At 35.8% G+C, this 19,169-nt stretch overlaps 1 protein-coding gene across 1 annotated transcript; it reads right to left on the reverse strand.

The window, feature by feature from the left end:
• Positions 1-3,197: 3,197 nt before the first annotated feature.
• LOC141450029 (tubulin alpha-8 chain-like) lies at positions 3,198-14,262 on the reverse strand. Its single transcript, XM_074120028.1, has 8 exons — positions 14,129-14,262; positions 13,779-13,892; positions 11,796-12,030; positions 9,613-9,737; positions 8,256-8,432; positions 7,972-8,171; positions 6,165-6,338; positions 3,198-3,797 (listed from the first exon to the last, which is right to left on the reverse strand). Exons 1-8 carry the CDS (start codon positions 14,129-14,131, stop codon positions 3,389-3,391), a joined length of 1,437 nt encoding a protein of 478 aa, XP_073976129.1. The 5' UTR covers positions 14,132-14,262; the 3' UTR covers positions 3,198-3,388.
• Positions 14,263-19,169: the final 4,907 nt, after the last annotated feature.

Here is a 19,169-nt window from a genome sequence, read left to right on the forward strand (position 1 = left end):
AATTTCTCATAATAACCATTAAATAAAATCCAAGGCCCAGACCTGGGGAATCGAACCCACTAAACCAACAATACATCTTAGCATTGCGGGTCTAGTCTCTAACTGCCTAACATACTTTACTGTAAAATTTCTCATATTAACCATTAAATAAAATCCCAAGCCCTTAGACACCGGGAAAACGAACCCACTAAACCAACAATACATCTTAGCTTTGCGGGTCTAGTCTCTTAACCGCCTAACACACTTTACTATAAAGTTCTCATATTAACCATTAAATAAAATCCAAGGTCTAGACCAGGAAATCGAACCCACTAAACCAACAATACATCTTAGCATTGCGGGTCTAGTCTCTAACTGCCTAACATACTTTACTATAAAATTTCTTTTATTAACCATTAAATAAAATCCAAGGCTTACAGCGAGAATCAAACCTAGTACCACAATACATATTAGCTTTGCACGTATCAGATATTGTTTTATTTTGTATTTTATTTTAGAAATTAGGAATCATAACAGCGATGACATCATTTTCGGGAATAAACCCCCTAAGTTAGGGAGAACACCTGTTGTCTTATTGTATAGCAAACCACCACCTGTTGAACTAATAAAAAGGAAAATTGTTTATTGTGCTACTACATTTTTATTACTAACTTCTGTGATGTGTTTGTTTGTTAGTTAAAAATGAAACATTTGTATGGTTAGCAGTTGGGGTTTCTGTATGGTTATTTGTGATCATAGGTCGAAAGTTGGTATTAATATAAATAAATAAAAACAAATTATGTCTGGAATTTGCCATAATCTTTTTTCCCCTGGGATTAATGAATTGGTCACCCAAAAAAAATATGTACAGTATTCTACAGTGGTAGTTTTGGTCGTGCCTGAAATAAAGTAAAAAACTTGCACGATTACAATACTTCCTCTTTGTATAGGAAAGAGTAACTAAAAATGCAATCTTCTTGGAACACCAAACTTCATCCAATTTACTTTCCGTTCAACTTTATTCACTAGTTTTTTCTCTCTCTCTCTTTTCCGTGATCATGTACCTACGTACGCGCCATGTCCTCCCTTCGCAGACAAGGTAGGCATCTTTCCAGAGATTACTTCCTATTCCAGCTTGATGTAAGTAGTAGAAGAGAGCAAGATAAAAAAAAAAATATCAGTTTCACCAAGTTATTGAGGAAGAATGGGATAAAGCGATGTTGTTTGGTAAGGTGGGTACCCCGACAAGAATGAAGAAGATTGGACAGGTCGGCGGAGCAAGGACGGGAACAACTAGAATAGGTTCTGCAACATTGTAGGACGATGAGAGAGTATGGGGTAATCGGATTTCTTTGCCCCCGCACCCGGCCCCTCCCAGACTTTATACAGCATCCTCTGGGTTGGTGAATAGCTTCTTCTTCTTCTTCCAAGCGCTGCTGCGACAGAATTGGGTAACGGTAAGGCACTAAGGGGCATGACATGGTAACTTTTCGTGGTTTGGTCTTCTGTTAAGCCTCAGCCAAGTCCCTTTATTCTTATACTTCCAGACCACTTTTCAGACCAAAAGTTAGCTTCGCAGAGGATGAGTGAAACACAGAGAATTGGTTGTAATCCATGTGGATGGGGTCAAGCTAGGGCCGACTGTAATATCCACAAAACTAACAACCTACTCTTTCTACTTCATATTGTATAGCAGAACAACGACCATTTACTTAGATTATACTGTGGACATTCTCGTCCCTTTTCTCAGTAAATCGGCAGAGGTTTTTCTTAGTGAGAGACTCTGTACCAATCACGGAGAGAATTTTATCTATTTCAGGGAGATTACATGAGCTTTATTGTATGTAGTCCTATTTTCTATTACTCCTCTTAAGAGCAAGAGTATTGTCTTATGACCACGCAGATATTCAATTTTGTGTTTTGGGTTTCTTTAAACTGAAAATGCATGCAGTAATAATATTGTACTAAAAAACGAGACAAAACATCTCGGCTAAATTCCAGAACGATTTTATCTTATTGGAAGCCCGAAGTTCTAAGCCAATACACCTGATTCAAACTTGGTTTTATAAAATATTTAACTCTTACTTCCACTATACAGTTTGTAAAACCGCAATTTATTCTTAAGTGAAAGAAGATCAGAAATAATAATTAAGTAATTGTTAATATACCTAGTACTTGTTCAAAATATTTCCTAACATTTTCTCAAATATTTCAGAGAGATCAGAAGTAAATGTTTAAAGTGCAATTTGAAACCTTTGACTTCCTTATTTTAAGACAGCCTACTTTAAAAATTGACTACTGGTCCATCTAAAAGAGTTTTCAATGAATTAAACAACTTGATAAACTAACACTGTTGTGTGCTCTTGAACAAGTTATCTTGCCAAAACAAACGTAATTTCTCATACGAAGATAAAAGGAATCCTGGAAAATGATATACCGTTAGAAAGCTCATTAGGCAAGGAAACTTTTATAAAAAGTGCCAGCACCTAGGTCTGATAATGGATCACATAAGGGCCTAATGAGTTTTCTTAAAAATTTCGATTACTTTTATTTTTCCAGTATCCAGGAGGAAGATTTAAGGCTGTTTGGAGAATAACTTATGCTTCGAAATGGTGTCAATTTTTAGAAAATTTATCTGTCTTTTTATGCCGTGTCATCAAAATCAAATTCGGACTAAAACTTTCTGAGTAATAACATTTTTATTGCAAAAAAGTACGTCACTCAACAACGGTGGAAAATATGAAGTTGGCCAATACGTCATTGAACTCCACTTTACGAGTAGATGTACTACACACAGTAGTGCCTATGGACATTACTTACTGATTCACCCTGTATAGAAGGAACATGCAAATTTGCAAGAGATTATGAATCCTAATTGAAATCAACTACAGCAAACTAATCAACATTTAATATGATCGGTAACCGGCAAGGATTATGATAAAGCAAGCGCTTTCTACGATATATTATGTGAAATCAACCGACTGAATTAGCTTAAGCCGTCCTGGCCACAAATTTAGTTCTAAACTTACAGCAGATTGTTTTAATGCAATAGCCTATAAATGCAAAACGATAAGTTGCGTTCTTAAAATTTATTTTTAGCATTCACTTTCATCCGGTTAATCTAACTCTTAATTTGACAACAAAAGGGCCGAGCGATGAAGTTGATCCACAAATGTCACTCTGTTATTATCCCTTTACAGTATAAAATCTAAAGACAATTTCAGTAAAAAAAATAAAAACCATTTATTTTGTATCCAAATTAGTAAGATTTTTTGCTTTTCTTAAAAAAAAAATCAGGGCTTCCAAGAGTGCACATCCTCAGGTGCAGAAACAATCCTCTTCAATTGGCAAAGCCAAGCTATCTGCCAATTAAGGCAAACATCAAACCACACCTCAATAGCTTAGATGCTTAATCAAGACAGTTATAATCTTGTTCCAACAGAAGAAGATCATCTTGTGCGCTATAAAATTCTTCCATATCCATACCCTCCTTAAGATACCAATGGATGAATGCTCTTTTTTTAAGCATTCCATGGTACTTTACATTTAAATTACTCCATGCTTCTTTTATCGCCGTTGTATTACATAACATACAGCATGCTCTTGTAGTGCTGGCCATCTTTCCTTTAGGATCTACGGCGGGCGGTTGTTCGTTCATGCCGATCTTGAAACCAGTAGGCGACCACTGTACAAACTGGACATTTTTCTTTTGTTTTATTAAAGCAATGGCTCCGTTGATGTCCTTCGGCGTGACATCACCTCTGTACAGTAAACAACAGGAAATGTAGCGACCATATTCACTTTCACAACGGACTAGCCTGGAAAAATAAAACAAAATAAGAGAATTTCATTTTCAATATTATTTTCAAACTGCTGGTTATTAAATTTCAATGTCGACCTCTTTCTTTAGAGTGGATTTCTCCAGTTTCTGGAAAAACCTCTCACTCAGGTTCTCTAAAAGAGTTCTATGAAGAGAAGTGAGGACCAGTATTTTGGGGATAACCACTGAACGGTGCCAACTGCGGGTTGCCCTATTCATCCCTTTTTAAATATTCAGAAGAAATTCTCCCAAGAAGATGTTGGTTAAGGTAATTATTCCCCTCCAACATCTCGCGAAGCCAACAGTTAGAGATAACCAGAGAAGTTCTACGATGAGAGCGAAGCCGGTATAACAACACCTTTCCCAGATATCCACAATTAAAATGTTATTACCAACCACGAACCTCTCCATCCTCCTTGTATCAGGCCTTCTATGGAAAACTGTCACAGAGAGCCAACAGTTTCTCTCCTGGTTCTTGGAAGAATGGGTTACCGGAAGACAGGAAGAATCCTGACCTATAAAACCACTCTCAAGACACTCTTTCTCCAAATTTGACGGAGTTTGGTAAAAAAAAAAAAAACTATCGCCCAGAAGCAAGCAGCTCTATGTCGTCTAAGGACATTAAAAAAACCAAGTTCTTTTCATATCTGTGTTTGTGTACTTCGTACATTTAAACTTTTGACTTCACGGGAAGTAACAATAAGTTTTGGTTGTTAAAATCCGAAAGCTCTTAACCAAATTTTTTTTTCAGATTTCGTTTCAATATTTTCGTTAGAAAATGGTTGTAACGATTCTCTTTAACTTGCTGGCAAGTAGTTCGCCGAAATTTGAAACTATTCCCTGGGAAAAGTCGATTAAGGGCTCAGCTGGGCTGTATTAAGGGGCACCGATTACTAGTTTTTAAAAAGGGATTAATTATGTAATCAAAATTCCGAACAGGAAGAATATTGGATTAGCGGAAGTCCAATTTTGTTCAAAATACTTTTTTTTTTGTTTAGATTTAATGGAACACAACAAAGGGAACTTATATTAAATGTCTTTTAATACAAGATTTTTAATACAAGAAACAGGGTCTGGTCCAAATTTATTTCAAATAACAACATCCCATTAAATGCTAAAATACAAGTTTTTAAGAGTGTCTCACGCGCAGTAGTCTGCTATGGCTCCCAAGTATGGGGCTTTCAATCTTATGAAATCTTAGAAAAATTTCAAAGATTTTTTATAAAGAAGTTGTATGGTTTACCATTAGTATCACCTTCTTACATGCTAGCCATAGAGACTGAGTTGCCTCCTTTTGAATCCTATACCCTTCATTTGCACATAAAATATTTAATTAAAGTTCTTTCTTTGCCTGATCACCGCCTATCTAAAATTGTTGCCCTCCAGATTATTAATAATAAGGTCTATTGGCTTAAACATTGGCTCACTCTCTCCAGCTGTTACCAATATGATTTTCATTCTCTTTGGTTGACCCTTCTGATTGTCCTAAACAACTTCTGCAACTTCCAGATGCTATTAATAAGTCTCGTCTGGTGGAGTCTGTAAATTGTGCAGTAGCATCCGACCGGTTTTTATTGTATAGAGTCTTGATTTCGGACCATCGAGAAAAGGTTACGGTCTCTTTCTCCGAGAATCTAAGCCACTCTGAACTTCGCTGGCTATTTAAGCTGAGGGGAGAGTTACTATATTTAAATTGTAGACCTTGGCTTGAGAGAGATTCCGACCTAGAAATGTGTTCTCTTTGTAACTTCAATACCCGCGAAGAGATATATCATTTTCTGGGTGTGTGTCCTCTATTGGCGGAATTTCGAGTTCTTTATTTCAATAAGCGAACTCTTGCAAGGGATGAAATTGTTGCTTATTTATCCGGCCAAGTAAATCCTCGCCCATTGATCCGCTATGCTCGTCATGCTTGGAGAGTTCGGTATATCTGGATTGTGGATTCTTCTTAGAATTTCTTTTCATGTACATTTCATTTATTTTTTGTATCATTTATTTTGAACTTTTTTTCGTTTTTGTACTTTCTTATTTAATTTGTTATAAATGTTGATCTCTTCTTTTTGCTCTGTAGCAGTTCACTATTATTATTTTATGTTTATACTTTTTATTTATTTATTTTATTCATTTTTATTTCATGTCTTTTTAGGTCTAGCTTTCTTTGTTTTATTGAGAAAGAGTATTTTCATTTAAACATTGGTAAACTCTGGCAGACGGCTGCATGTAGCCATGCCTATTATACTTTTGTACTAAAAATTTAATGTACTTATATACTTTTAAAAATAAAGTATTATTATTATTATTATTATTATTATTACAAGATTTTCTATTTTAATTTTATTTTAAATAAAATTAAATATTAAATTACCTGTGGGAGTAATCGAAACAATTACTCGTAATCGTCTGAACAGATAAACATTCGTGAGTAATCATATCAGAGTTAATTATGGGTGCATAACTCATCACTGGAAAATGTATTCTTGGGTACGGCACCAGATTTGTTTGAAAATCCACAAAATCAGCGTTCAAACTGCCTTTAAATCTTTCAAAAAAAATAAAAAATAAATTATTCACATGACTTTGGTTCAGTGGCGTATCCTAAATTTTAAACCTAGGCTAGCGATTTTTTTTGCAATCGTGTATTTTAAAATCTTTAAAAATAAAAGATTTCGATAGAAGTCGTTTGATTGGTAGCTGGTAGAAGTATCTGTCGTTATGCTTATACAAAGTCTTTTTATCAGTGGTACTTCTTATTCGGTAAAGATTTGCTCGTTGCTGACGATTCATGGTACTCTAAGGGCGATGCGTAGTACTTTTCTTTTTTAGTTTTTGAATTGGCGTATGCTTAGTAAAGGTCTAAGTATTGTAGTATAGAGATTGTCTAGAACATTATGGTTTCAGAAGGATCCGTCTGTTAATTAGAGCCTAGGATCGCTGTCTAAATAAAGAATAGGCATGCCCTAATCTTAGGAGTCATGTTAGGCGAGGATTGAGTTGTTTATCGAGATTGTGTTGAGCGCCTTTCCAGTTTTACGGCATTGCTGTAAATTTTTTTAAAGGTCTTACAGCGGTCTGCGAACATTTAAGTTTAGATTAGATTAGGGCGGCCTCAAGGCCTACACCACTGCGACCCCTTTGGATCTATTGTGGCTCCCCTCACTCTAAAGCTCGCCCGCCAGACCCGTCCGTTTAATCAGACTCTTAATTCTGGAGAGCGACTCCTGGGTAAAGCTCCTCAAGGCCTTGGTTTTTCCTCCCCGAGAAGTAACATCCTTAGCCCAGACTAGTCCCTCACACTGACACAACACGTGCAGTGCCGTTTCCTCCTCCTCTTCCTGACAGAACCTACAAAGGCTGTAGTGCGATGCATGTGCTTTCAGAGCCTGCAGTGGCCAGTTAATAAGCCTACAATTATCCTTATAGCTCCACACGGCCTTGACGGATTAATGCTACAATCAGCCTCGGCGAATAGCCTCTAATGAATTCCTTCACCTGTCTCTGCCGAGTGGTGTTGAGCTCCTTAGACCTACTCAGCACCCATAAGTTTAGATGCCACATACATTCGTTAAAGTCACTTATTTCGTCGTGAGAGTTTTGTACGTAATCTATGATATCATTGAGATTGTGATGACTAAAAACAAGAAAAAGAAGGAAAGACTGCCTGTTGTCACGAGAACAGGAAATAAATGTGGGAACGTCGTAGGTGTAGATTGTGAAGGGAATGAAAAGCACCAACGTAAAATATTCATCTCTACTGATGTCTACACCTCATAATGACCCCATAATCTTTATTGTCACTGTCCTCATAAATGTTTGTAGATAATTAATAAATTAGCAATATAATACTGAAACTTGTATTTTTTATTTTTTTACCACTGACATTTTAATTCAGACATCTGTATTTTAAAAATGTAAATATTGTATATATATTTTGGTAAATAAAATAAATGTGAATCCGAAATCTAATTAACTTCAGATTTAAAAAGCTTTTAATCGAAGCAAATTGGTGGTACTTAGCAAAATAAATAATTACTTACTAAATTTGTCACAAATTACTAAAAAAAAGGACAACAAAAATGAAAAAAATAAAGACTGTCTTTGTATTCTTCTTGAAGAATACGCCAATGTTATTACAAGATTATAATAAATAAATATCTAATAAATTATTGATATACCTGAGGCTAGCTGTAATTGAGCTGACAGCCTGTGCCAGCAATCTATTTAATGTACTATAAGTGGGCCGGTCTGCTCTCAACATTCTCTGACAGATATCGTACATTGCTTCATTATCAGCTAAAAATGTACAGTTTGTATAATCGATTGAGTGATGTACAGCCAGTACTGCATTGTATGGTTCAACTACGGCGGTTGATAACTGAAAAAAAAATAAAATGCTCCTTAATTGAATGCAACTTTTTTTAAATTATTCTTTTAAGTAAAGCAATTCAAATAAACTTACCGTTGGGGAAGGAAATATTGCTATTTCTAACTTGCTAATTTTCGGAAATTCATCGTGTATCTCTTCCAGCAATGCTGAATGGAATCCAGAACCAGTGCCTCCGCCAATTGAGTGGAAGAATAGGAAGCCTTGAAGTCTTTCACAGTTTTCAGTGATATTCATTAATGTTTCTAACACCTGAATAAATTTGTTTTTTTCTTAATTAACACTTTTAATTAAGACTAATAATTCAGGAAACGAAGATTGTAGACGTACAATGAGCTAGATTTCTTTTATAACGCTCATATTTTAAGATTATTTTGTGCTTAAATCTTCCATTTCAGTGTTCCATGTACAGATGTGAGTATTGGTTAAAGAGAATAGTCAAAAAAGGAGGCTCCACGCTAGCCGACCGGTTAAGATATTAGACCCGCAATGCTATGATGTATTGTTGGTTTAGTGGGTTCGATTCTTATGGTCAAGACCTTGGATTTTATTTAATGGTTAATATGGGAAATTTATAGTAAAGTATGTTAGACGGTTAAGAGACTACACCCGCAAAGCTAAGATGTATTGTTGGTTTAGTGGGTTCGATTCTCGGTCAAGACCTTGGATTTTATTTAATGGTTAATATGGGAAATTTATAGTAAAGTATGTTAGGCGGTTATGAGACTACACCCGCAAAGCTAAGATGTATTGTTGGTTTAGTGGGTTCGATTCATAGTGTATAGGTCTCGGATTTTATTTAATGTTTAATATGAGGAATTTATAGTAAAGTATGTTTGCTAGTCGCCTCCGTCCACGACAACTAATTGGTAGTTAGACGTAAAGCGTGCATGCAAAAATAGGCAATTACTTTACTAATAGTAAAATAGATTAGGACACTGGGTTCGATTCCCCAAGGTTGTAGCTAAATAGGGTTACATCTAGCCTACGCTCTTCCAGAGTTCCAGGGTTTTCTTCAGTAAGTTCTATTTGGTAGTTTTTCTTCACATCTCTGCGTGGCAAAAATCTCCATGTCACAACCGAGAGATTGGTACGACGTCAAACAAAAAGTGAGGCTTCTGAACTTCTTCACAGGATTCCAAGTTAATCATCTCTATCCTGAGAAGTAAAGAAAGTTTACATGACAATCCCCCCTAATAGTTGAAGAAGGAAAAACCTCATCTTTTTCTTTTAAGAGATCTAGGGTTATCTACATCTCTTTACGTTTTATCTTCCTTTATCACCAGAGACCAAGCTGTCTAAGAATAGTGGAAGTTGACGAAAAAAGAGTCCTCCGTTGAGACACTTAAATTTACGTTGTGTTTTTGTTTTTTTAATTTAAAAACTAAATCTAAATTAATCTAATTTTAGCTAAAAATAATAAAGGATTTACCTCCTCTAACTGTAGTTTTCCATTTGTATAAAAACCTCTTGCAAAATTATTTGCAGCATCCTCAGAAGAAGATATGAGTGTATTCGGTAAATACAAATCTCTGTATGGACCAGTTTTGATAACGTCTGAAAGTAAGTAAAGAAAAAACTTAATAATGGTAGAGGAGAGTTTCTTTCTAACGGGAAGATACTGTGTTGGACGTTTAATTTTTATTAGCAAGAAGCTGTGTATGATTTAATCAGTAATTTCTACTTTGTTGTTGAAATTCTTAAGGAGTGGAGATCTTAAGATCTTAAACTATTCATTGTAATGATTATTTAAAGTGTGGGAAAGAAAGTGACTCATTGTAGAATCTACTTCATTAGCGCAGTAACCCATCATTGGGCAGTAGCTTCCAGCATCTATTTCCGCCTGTTATCTCTGCCTAGGCTGTGGATTCAGCCTTCTGGCTTCTGAATTCTGCACCGTCTTATTAACTTCGAACCTTAGATTTGCTTTATTCCAAACGGTCGTTCTTTCATATTTCTGTAAGGTACTTCAGCCTCAGCCGACCCAGATTAAAGGTAGTGATCACTAAGTTCGGTTCCTTATACAGAACCTAGATCTCTTGGTAGGACCTTCTCCTAAGCCTCATGTCTAACCTGAACTAATCCCGTAACTGCAGAATTTCTTCCTTTAAGCAATCAATAATTTTTTCAATCCAATTCAGAAGTGCTCCACTTCTAAGCCGTAAATCAATACTGGACGGATCAGTTTATGTTTTTGTATACAGTGCGAAACTGGAACTGGAGACTCCAGGTAGAAACCTAGACTTTAGCAACACCAAGTCTTTAGCTAAAATTATTCTGTCATCAGCTGGAAATGTGATATAAGAGTAGACCTTAGAGCCCAGGTAAATGTATTCTTTTAAGGACTCAAAGGCATAAGGACCGATCGCTAATGGAATTACGGATGGACTATCACATCTCCAACACCTTGAAAACTAGTTTTATTCTCGAATATGAGGGGTCCAATATCTAGAATACCGACCGGGGGATTTTTACTAGCACACAATACAAAACAACCCAAACACTCCTCACTCCAAAAATATAAATAGATCGTGCCGAGATTACTTTAGGTTTATTTTGAAAACCAACCCGACGATATCAATTGCCCTACTCCAGTTCAAATCTAGTAGGTGTTAGGCGGACCCTTGTCGAAAGATGAATGGTATAGAGGTGAATATGTAAAGAACAGAACCTTGCTCTGATTAACGCCTTGGACCAAGTCTTTCCTTGTTTTAACTTGGTGTTTACTTTTCCGGCAATAAAGTGAATAAGAGGATGCCACCCACCGATATCAAGTGTATAATTGCAAAAACAGCACTACAAAAATGGCAGACAGATTACAGTAATGGTAATAAAGGGAGATTCTATAAAACTATGGCAGATCAGTTACCTAGACAACCATGGTTTAAGGGGAACTGTCACTAATAAATGGGTTGTTACGACAATAAGCAGGCAGAGCGAACCACGCGGTGTGCGGATCGTATCTTCCACAGGATCAACAAAAGGTCCTCTCCTCTTTGCGTAGATTGCAATCATGTAATAATGATATGTCCACGTTATGTGGTAGAAAGGAAACGAATGTTTGACGACATATACAGGTATTTAGATGCACCATTTCGCTACGAAGACATAATATTCTCCACCAACATCTATGTGCTTAAATCTGTAGCAGAGCTAGCAATGAAATATGAATGTATTTAAAAGACATAGCCGATTAGAAAAAAAATGGAAGAAAATGATTAGAGAAGGATTACGTGATTTTAATTTCGGTAAAGCTATAAGGATGGCAGGAATATAGAGTACTGATCCATCCATTAGTTGTTAAGTTTGTATGTAATTAGTTGTATATAGTAGAGGGATGAATGTGTGAAGCGAATGTATTTATAAGTAAGAATGGAGAGTGAGTGATATTTTAGTGATAAGCACCTAGACGATGCTGGCTGTATGGCGGAAGCCAATGCCATAAAAAAAAAGGCAAAAAAAAGGATGCGGATATTCCGTTCCAAATTAATGAGGTAGCTTGCCTTGAATCCTAGATTGCATATCTGCAAACATTCTAGATAATTTTATACAAAACTGGAACATTTTTAACCAATTAAAATTTTTAAAAAATAAAAATAAACAAATCATAAATACCTACGACTGTAGGTTCTAAGTCGATCATCAGATTACGCGGAGAGAAACTACCATTTGATGATTCCATAAAAAATGATTGCATACCATCAATCATGTTAAGCCTAAGCTCATCATTATCAACAAACTTTGTTTGGCTGCTGTTTTCAATCAAACTTTCCTTTTTAGATAAGTTCGAATTTTCACTGTGTACATCATCGTCCTTTAAACTTGTTATCGATTCTTCTTCAACATCAGTCTTTCGAAAAACAAAAATAAATAAATAAGTACACAAAATAAAATATGATTTAATCCGTAGCTTTCGGATCATAATTCGAGAACATCTTGATACAAGAATCCAGTTGCTGATTTTCATTCCGAAAATTTACTATACAGGGTGTATTCGGAGGAATGGTCTGATGTCATGGGCGCGCATAAACCTTATTTTTTTTTAATACTCTCCATGAGGAAAAAAAAATCAAGCGGTTTCAAATCAGGAGAGTCCCTGGCACGAGATCAGACGAGGGGAAGAATATCTGAGGTCTGCAGAGCCATTTCACCAGATCAGATACAGAGAGGCCATTTGAGAATGCAGATGTGCTTGCGAGCCAAAGGAGGCACCTTTTGAAGACAAAAAGTACATGCTGCACTAGATTAGAGCGACAAGTAAGTTCTCGGCTTATTCAATAGTTCTTCACAACCTCCTGGTTCCAAAAGTTTATTGTCTTGTTCAAGAAAATCTGTGTTTTATTCACATATTTAGCATATTTTTCCACTAAGAAAGTTCTACGCAAAAAGGAGAGGACCTTTTGTTGATCCTGTGAAGATACGATCCGCACACCGCGTGGTTCGCTCTCAGCCTGCTTATTGTCGTAACAACCCATTTATTAGTGACAGTTCCCCTTATACTATGGTTGTCTAGGTAACTGATCTGCCATAGTTTTATAGAATCTCCCTTTATCACCATTATTGTAATCTGTCTGCCATTTTTGTAGTGCTGTTTTTGCAATTATACACTTGATATCGGTGGGTGGCATCCTCTTATTCACTTTATTGCCGGAAAAGTAAACACCAAGTTAAAACAAGGAAAGACTTGGTCCAAGGCGTTAATCAGAGCAAGGTTCTGTTCTTTACATATTCACCTCTATACCATTCATCTTTCGACAAGGGTCCGCCTAACACCTACTTTTCTAACTAAAGAATAACACACAGATCTAAACTCTTTTAACGAAAATCCTTTCTTTCGAAATTGCTACCTAACACTCATTTAAAACTCATACACCATTTTCTTCTTTTTATTTTATTATTTATAATGTAAATTTTATATTTTTGAATATAGTTCTTAAATTATTAATCATTAAATTACACGTTTTTAAAAAATGGTACTGGATTTGATGTTTCTGATCAATTATATTCTTACGGTAGGTGAATTCCTTTCATAATGCCGACGCTGTTTTGGGGCCTACTTTTCTGCAATTAATCACAGATTTCTGCATCAATTTTTAAAATAACCCCTACTCATGATATACCTTTCGAAAGGTGTTTGTATGTAGATGTTTTTCCTGAATAGTGCACGGTTTTTTCATATATAATATTTTTGAGAAAAATGAAGTCAAAGTTTTTGGAGAAAATTAGAAACTTGCTATTACTTATGTTTGGGCCACAAAGTAAAATACTTAATATTATTATTTTGAAATATAAATTAGCTTATTTAAAAGGAAATTTAACCTTCTTTCTAATGAGCTTATTGAAATCGCTTTAGCTATAATAGTTTGAGAAATATAGACAACTGTTTGCTAAAAAGTAGTAATACCTTGAAAAAACATAAAAATTAAAAATATCTATAAAATGGAGCCGAATCGAGCCATAGTTTATATAGAATTTTTTGTTGCAAATTATGCCCAGAATCACCTCCCGAAGTTTCGACCATTCCTCAGTATACATCCTGTATTATGTAGCTTAACATAGATAATAAATTTATAACAAATCAACTTCTTTTATACTCACATATTTATCTATAAAACCTCTTACATCCATATTGTGTTCTATACAATATAATTCCCAACATGTGTTCCCAATTTGTACTCCAGCTTGTCCAGAATTCAAAGAAATTATTTCCCTCTGAAATGTATAAACAGAAGCGAGTATAAATTTACAAATAAACATTTAATACATTATATAAAAGGCTTAATATTTCCACTTGACGATCATAAATTACTGATTAATATGGCAGGATAGGCAAGCGTATATTAATAACGCTAAAGTTACAAGGCAAATCTATTTAATTGGAATTAATAAATCCAGGAAAAAAAAGAGGAGCATCTAAATTGTAAAAATAATAGAATTTAATTGCTTACCATTATGGCCAATATTTTTTAAAAATAAATTTCAATTTTCTAAAAAAATAAAAAGAGCCCTAATTTTGTTAAAAAAAAAAAATTATTAAATTTAGAGCAAAATGTGCAGATAATAAAATAATCAGTGATCATATGATTCATGATATTCGATATGACCAACTTGATACTACAAAATTTTTAACTGTAGGTAGAATAAAATTAAAATTATTTTTCGACGAATTTTAACGTAGGGAAGTAAATGATAGCTCTGACGAGTTCGTACTTAAGTTTCCAGGGTAGCTGCTCTACTTCAGCTAAAACGAGTTACGAGGTGTGGCTATTAAATAACGAGACTGATGCTGCTACAGAAAAAACTATGTAACGACCGAGACAGCTGTGCAGCGTAATGCCTTCTCTTTCGATTGCAGAGTCTCACGTTTTTGTAGACAAAATCTGTCTGACCGGAACCGTCGTTTATGTAAGAGGTGTTAGTTTCGTTTTGCCGAAAACATGATACTACACAACGTAGTAGAGCAACGAATTGTCGTGAAATTTCACATCAAAACTTGGTAAAACCGCTACTGAAACTTGATCTTTTATTAAAAGAAGTTTATGGTGATGAATGTTTTTGAGTGGTTCATGCGTTTCCAAGTTGGCCGAGAAGACGTCGGAGATGATGACCGCCTTTGGGTCGCCCTTCCATGTCCCAAACGGATGAAAATATCGATTATAATTAATCAACATTAACTACCGGTGAGGTGCTTGCTCAACTGCGTAAGGAACAAGTCACGGGGTTCTCCATCAAGACAACCGGCGCCGGCTCACACTGCATTGCCTGTCAAGACGTTTCTAGCCAAGAACAACATTCTAGTTTTAGGCCATCCGCCTTATTTGCCTGAACTGGCCCCATGTGACTTTTATCTGTTCCCTAAAGTCAAATCTGCATTAAAAGGAACACGATTTCAGTCTGTTTTGAAGCTGTAAAAGAAAAAGCGGCACGCGTCATGCAGGGGCTCACAGAAAAAGACTTCCAGCACTGTTTCAGAACAATGGTAAATTCGCATGGAGCGTTGTAGGGATAGGGGAGGGGTGTATATTGAAGGTGATAATAACTAATTATGTATAAATTTAAAATAAAATGTTTTACAGTTATTTAATAGCCACACCTCGTATTGAAGGAAAGGACGCAGCAATAAGGTTTTGGCCAAAACTCATTCAATCAAAAGTAACCACTTAAAGGTGAATCGTATTTTTTGGAAACGAACCAAAACTCAGCAAAGTATAGTACGAAACGGAAACAGTAAGTGACGTCGAAACCTCTAATAATAGATCAGGGATACAATAAACATGCATGATATGATATTATTTAGGCAATTTAGACCTAACCAAATTTTTGGTTAAAACAAAACATATTTTTAAATTTAAGGCTCTACATCTGAAGCTTCATTCATTGGCAACCGGAGCTTTATTCAGGGCACTGCTGTGCTCCGTTCAATGTTCCCTCGTTACAGACGAGATAATGAGCTGTGAGAGGCTCCTAGGAAGAGAAAAATTTAAGCTTCAGCAACAGCTGGATTCGAATCCGGGAGATTTCCAGTACGCTAACCCTGAACTACTCCCTTTCCTCAAATGTATCCTTACTATTCCTAACTCAATTTCACACAGAAGTCTAATCCTGCCATCCCAATTCACAACAACCCATAACATTTTCCTCATCAACCCTTATCCTGATAGGAAATCCTGCACCACGACGTCTAAAATGACGTTGCCCTCGTGATCTCCTATCTTCTAGACCTTTCCAGCAACTAAAAAATTCCCAAGAGTGTCCAGCACTGGCCGATTTCTCACTTCCTGTGTCCGTACTTGTTGCGGAGTGCATCGGCTATGCCGGGCAGCTTTAGTATCATGTATTGTACTTATTGTATTTACACTTTGCCTGATGTATATGTATTTCTATACAAGGTCCCAAATTAAACAAAAAAATATAACTTCCGGGTAACTGGATTCATTTTAGAGGTTTCATTTTCACACGGCTTTTTGCCCCCTTCCCAAGTTCTAAAGGTTGTACTCTAAGGCTGTATATTAGTGGAGAATATTGTGGTAAATATAATACCAAAGTACCGTGGTATAACGAAGAGCCAGAGTGTTTGTAAAGTTGGCTTAAGATTGCCTGCCCTTGGTAGCTCTCTGGCCTTATATAAGGTTGTTCCATATATTAACTAAAGCGCTCAACTTGTTCACTTTACCTTGGATGAACGCGAAGGGCGGAGAGAATGAAGGTTTACTTAAGGGTTTGTGGTAAGGGCTGCTGCTGCTGCTTCTACTTCTTCTTCTGGCGTCTTCAATCTAGCCCCCTTATATGAAACTAGTTGTAAGAGACAGCCAGCCACGTTTTGTAACACATACAGAACTATATACATACATTCATCTATTATATACATATATACAGACTGATGAGCGGGACAAAGAGGGAAAGTTATTTTCCACTTACTTGAGAAAGAGAGTGAGAGGGTGTAACTCTGGTGCCACGACTAGAAGACAGATCAATCTAGGAAGCAAGCTGTCAGCCAAGCGTATTTCTACACTCGCGGAGGATTATTTACCCTTCTCGGTCCTTGAAGTGTCTGTAGAGAACAGACAGACGTACGCACCACCACCATCATATACCACAACTTCCATCACTTATCCAAAACCCACTCTGCTGTTATATTTACCATTCTGAGTGCTTTCAAATCTGTTTGATTGTTATATTGTTTGCGGTTAAAGGCGGGTTAGCTTTAAACAAAATTAGTGTTTCACATTTAACCAAAGCACATATTAACTCTGAACTGTTTAATTTTTCCGCAGAATTCCAGTTTACTTTCTTCTCTTCCAGAAAAGTTCTGGTACTGGCAATAGTTGGGAGCCAGCCTAGTTCAGAAAATTCCATGATTTTGTATTTTTCCCTGTTTTCTGAACTACTGGATCCAAAAATAGCCGACCTAATGTGAATAATGTACGATTGGCATTAAAGTACAACGTTAGAAGCAGAAATTATGGACATTCCAGCAAAAATAAGGAAGATTTTGTGTTTTTCCGTATTTTCTGAACTACTGGATCCAAAACCAGTCGACCTAATGTGTGTAAAACACGCTTGGCATTAAAGTACAACGTTAGAAACAGAAATTATGGAAATTCCAGCAAAACTAAGAAAGATTTTGTATTTTTCCGTATTTTCTGAACTACTGGATCCAAAAATAGCCGACCTAATGTGAATAATGTACGCTTGGCATTAAAGTACAACGTTAGAAACAGAAATTATGGACATTCCAGCAAAACTAAGGAAGATTTTGTATTTTTCCCTGTTTTCTGAACTACTGGATCCAAAAATAGCCGACCTAATGTGTATAAAACACGCTTGGCATTAAAGTACAACGTTAGAAACAGAAATTATGGAAATTCCAGCAAAACTAAGGAAGATTTTGTATTTTTCCCTGTTTTCTGAACTACTGGATCCAAAAATAGCCGACCTAATGTGTATAAAACACGCTTGGCATTAAAGTACAACGTTAGAAACAGAAATTAAGGAAATTCCAGCAAAACTAAGGAAGATTTTGTATTTTCATTTTTTTTTTTTTTACACCTCTACTGGGCGTATCTAGCCGGCCTAGACATTGTGTATACATTGTACACGTAGACCTAGTGTCTGTTTCTTACATTTTATTTTTTATTATAATACACGCTTGTCCAAATTCTCAATTACTGGAAGACGTAGGACCACTAAATGACCATTTAATGTCATTTAGAGCAAAGGAAACAAGATATTTACAAAAAAAAGAGAAGATTTTCGCGACCTTTGACCACTGATTTCCGGTGACGCGTACACGAGATTCTATGAGACTTTTTGTGCCAACTTATAAAATGCCAAAACAAAGATTTAGTTTATAGCTATTATCTACCCTTCCAAAGTTGAAATCTTAATTAAACTCGGTTATGACTTATTGTTACTGAAATTAGTAAATAAACCAGTTATATTTGTTTTGAAATAACTTGGCGTTATTTCCTCATTATCTGGTTTGTTTTCTTAGTTGATATTTTACTTAGAAATCGTTATTAAATGAAATGAATAGTTCTGTTTAGCGCGATATTAGAAAGAAATGTTTGTGTTTATGTTATCATTTCCTGTTTTATATAGTTATAAAACTCACAAAAACAAATGCTGGCACATCTTTTCTCCCTAAATATGTGACTTCTCAATCAACGGATTACTCATTTATTCTTTTTCGCTTCCTTCCTCATCAACATAATCTATTTCTTCCGCTTCTTCCCCTCAATCCTAAAGCCACCAACCCATCCTGGTTTAAGACTTCATTACCAATAACAATGTCCTCTCTTTGCTTTTCCTCTCCTCCTCATTTCCGCGCGCTCTCTCTCTCTCTACATCTTGATTTACCTTTTTGAAATCACTTAATAGAATTTAATGTTGCCAACATCTTACCAAACCTTATGTTTACTTTCTTACTGGTGTCTACAATTGTTCACATTCTACAATCATCAGCCGTCAACCGCTTCCTCCCTACTCTACCAAACTTTATCTTAATTTAATTAGAAAATCCCCAGATTGAGAGAAACATCTACTCTTGATTACTAGTAGATAGAAAGCATTTGATTTTACTGTTACGTATTATTACTAATAGAATAAATAACAGATGTTTGCAGCATTATTATATTGAAACAGAGGGAACATTTATAATGCATATATGTATTCATTTCAAGTGAATAATCTATTGAAATCGTATTTTCGTTTTCAACAATTTTATTTAAGTAAAGTAATTGCCTATTTTTCTAGGCGGGCTTTACGTCCAACTACCAATTAGGTGTCGTGGACGGAGGCGACTAATCCAAGGGGCTAGACCGGGGTAATCGAACCCACTAAACCAACAATACATCTTAGCATTGCGGGTCTAGTCTCTTAACCGCCTAACATACTATACTACAAATTTCTCATATTAACCAATAAATAAAATCCAAGGCCTAGACCGGGGTAATCGAACCCACTAAACCAACAATACATCTTAGCATT

The sequence above is a fragment of the Rhodnius prolixus genome, unplaced genomic scaffold (genome assembly GCF_049639745.1).
Source record: "Rhodnius prolixus isolate KJV_2025 unplaced genomic scaffold, Rpr scaffold_2, whole genome shotgun sequence".
NCBI lineage: Eukaryota > Metazoa > Arthropoda > Insecta > Hemiptera > Reduviidae > Rhodnius > Rhodnius prolixus.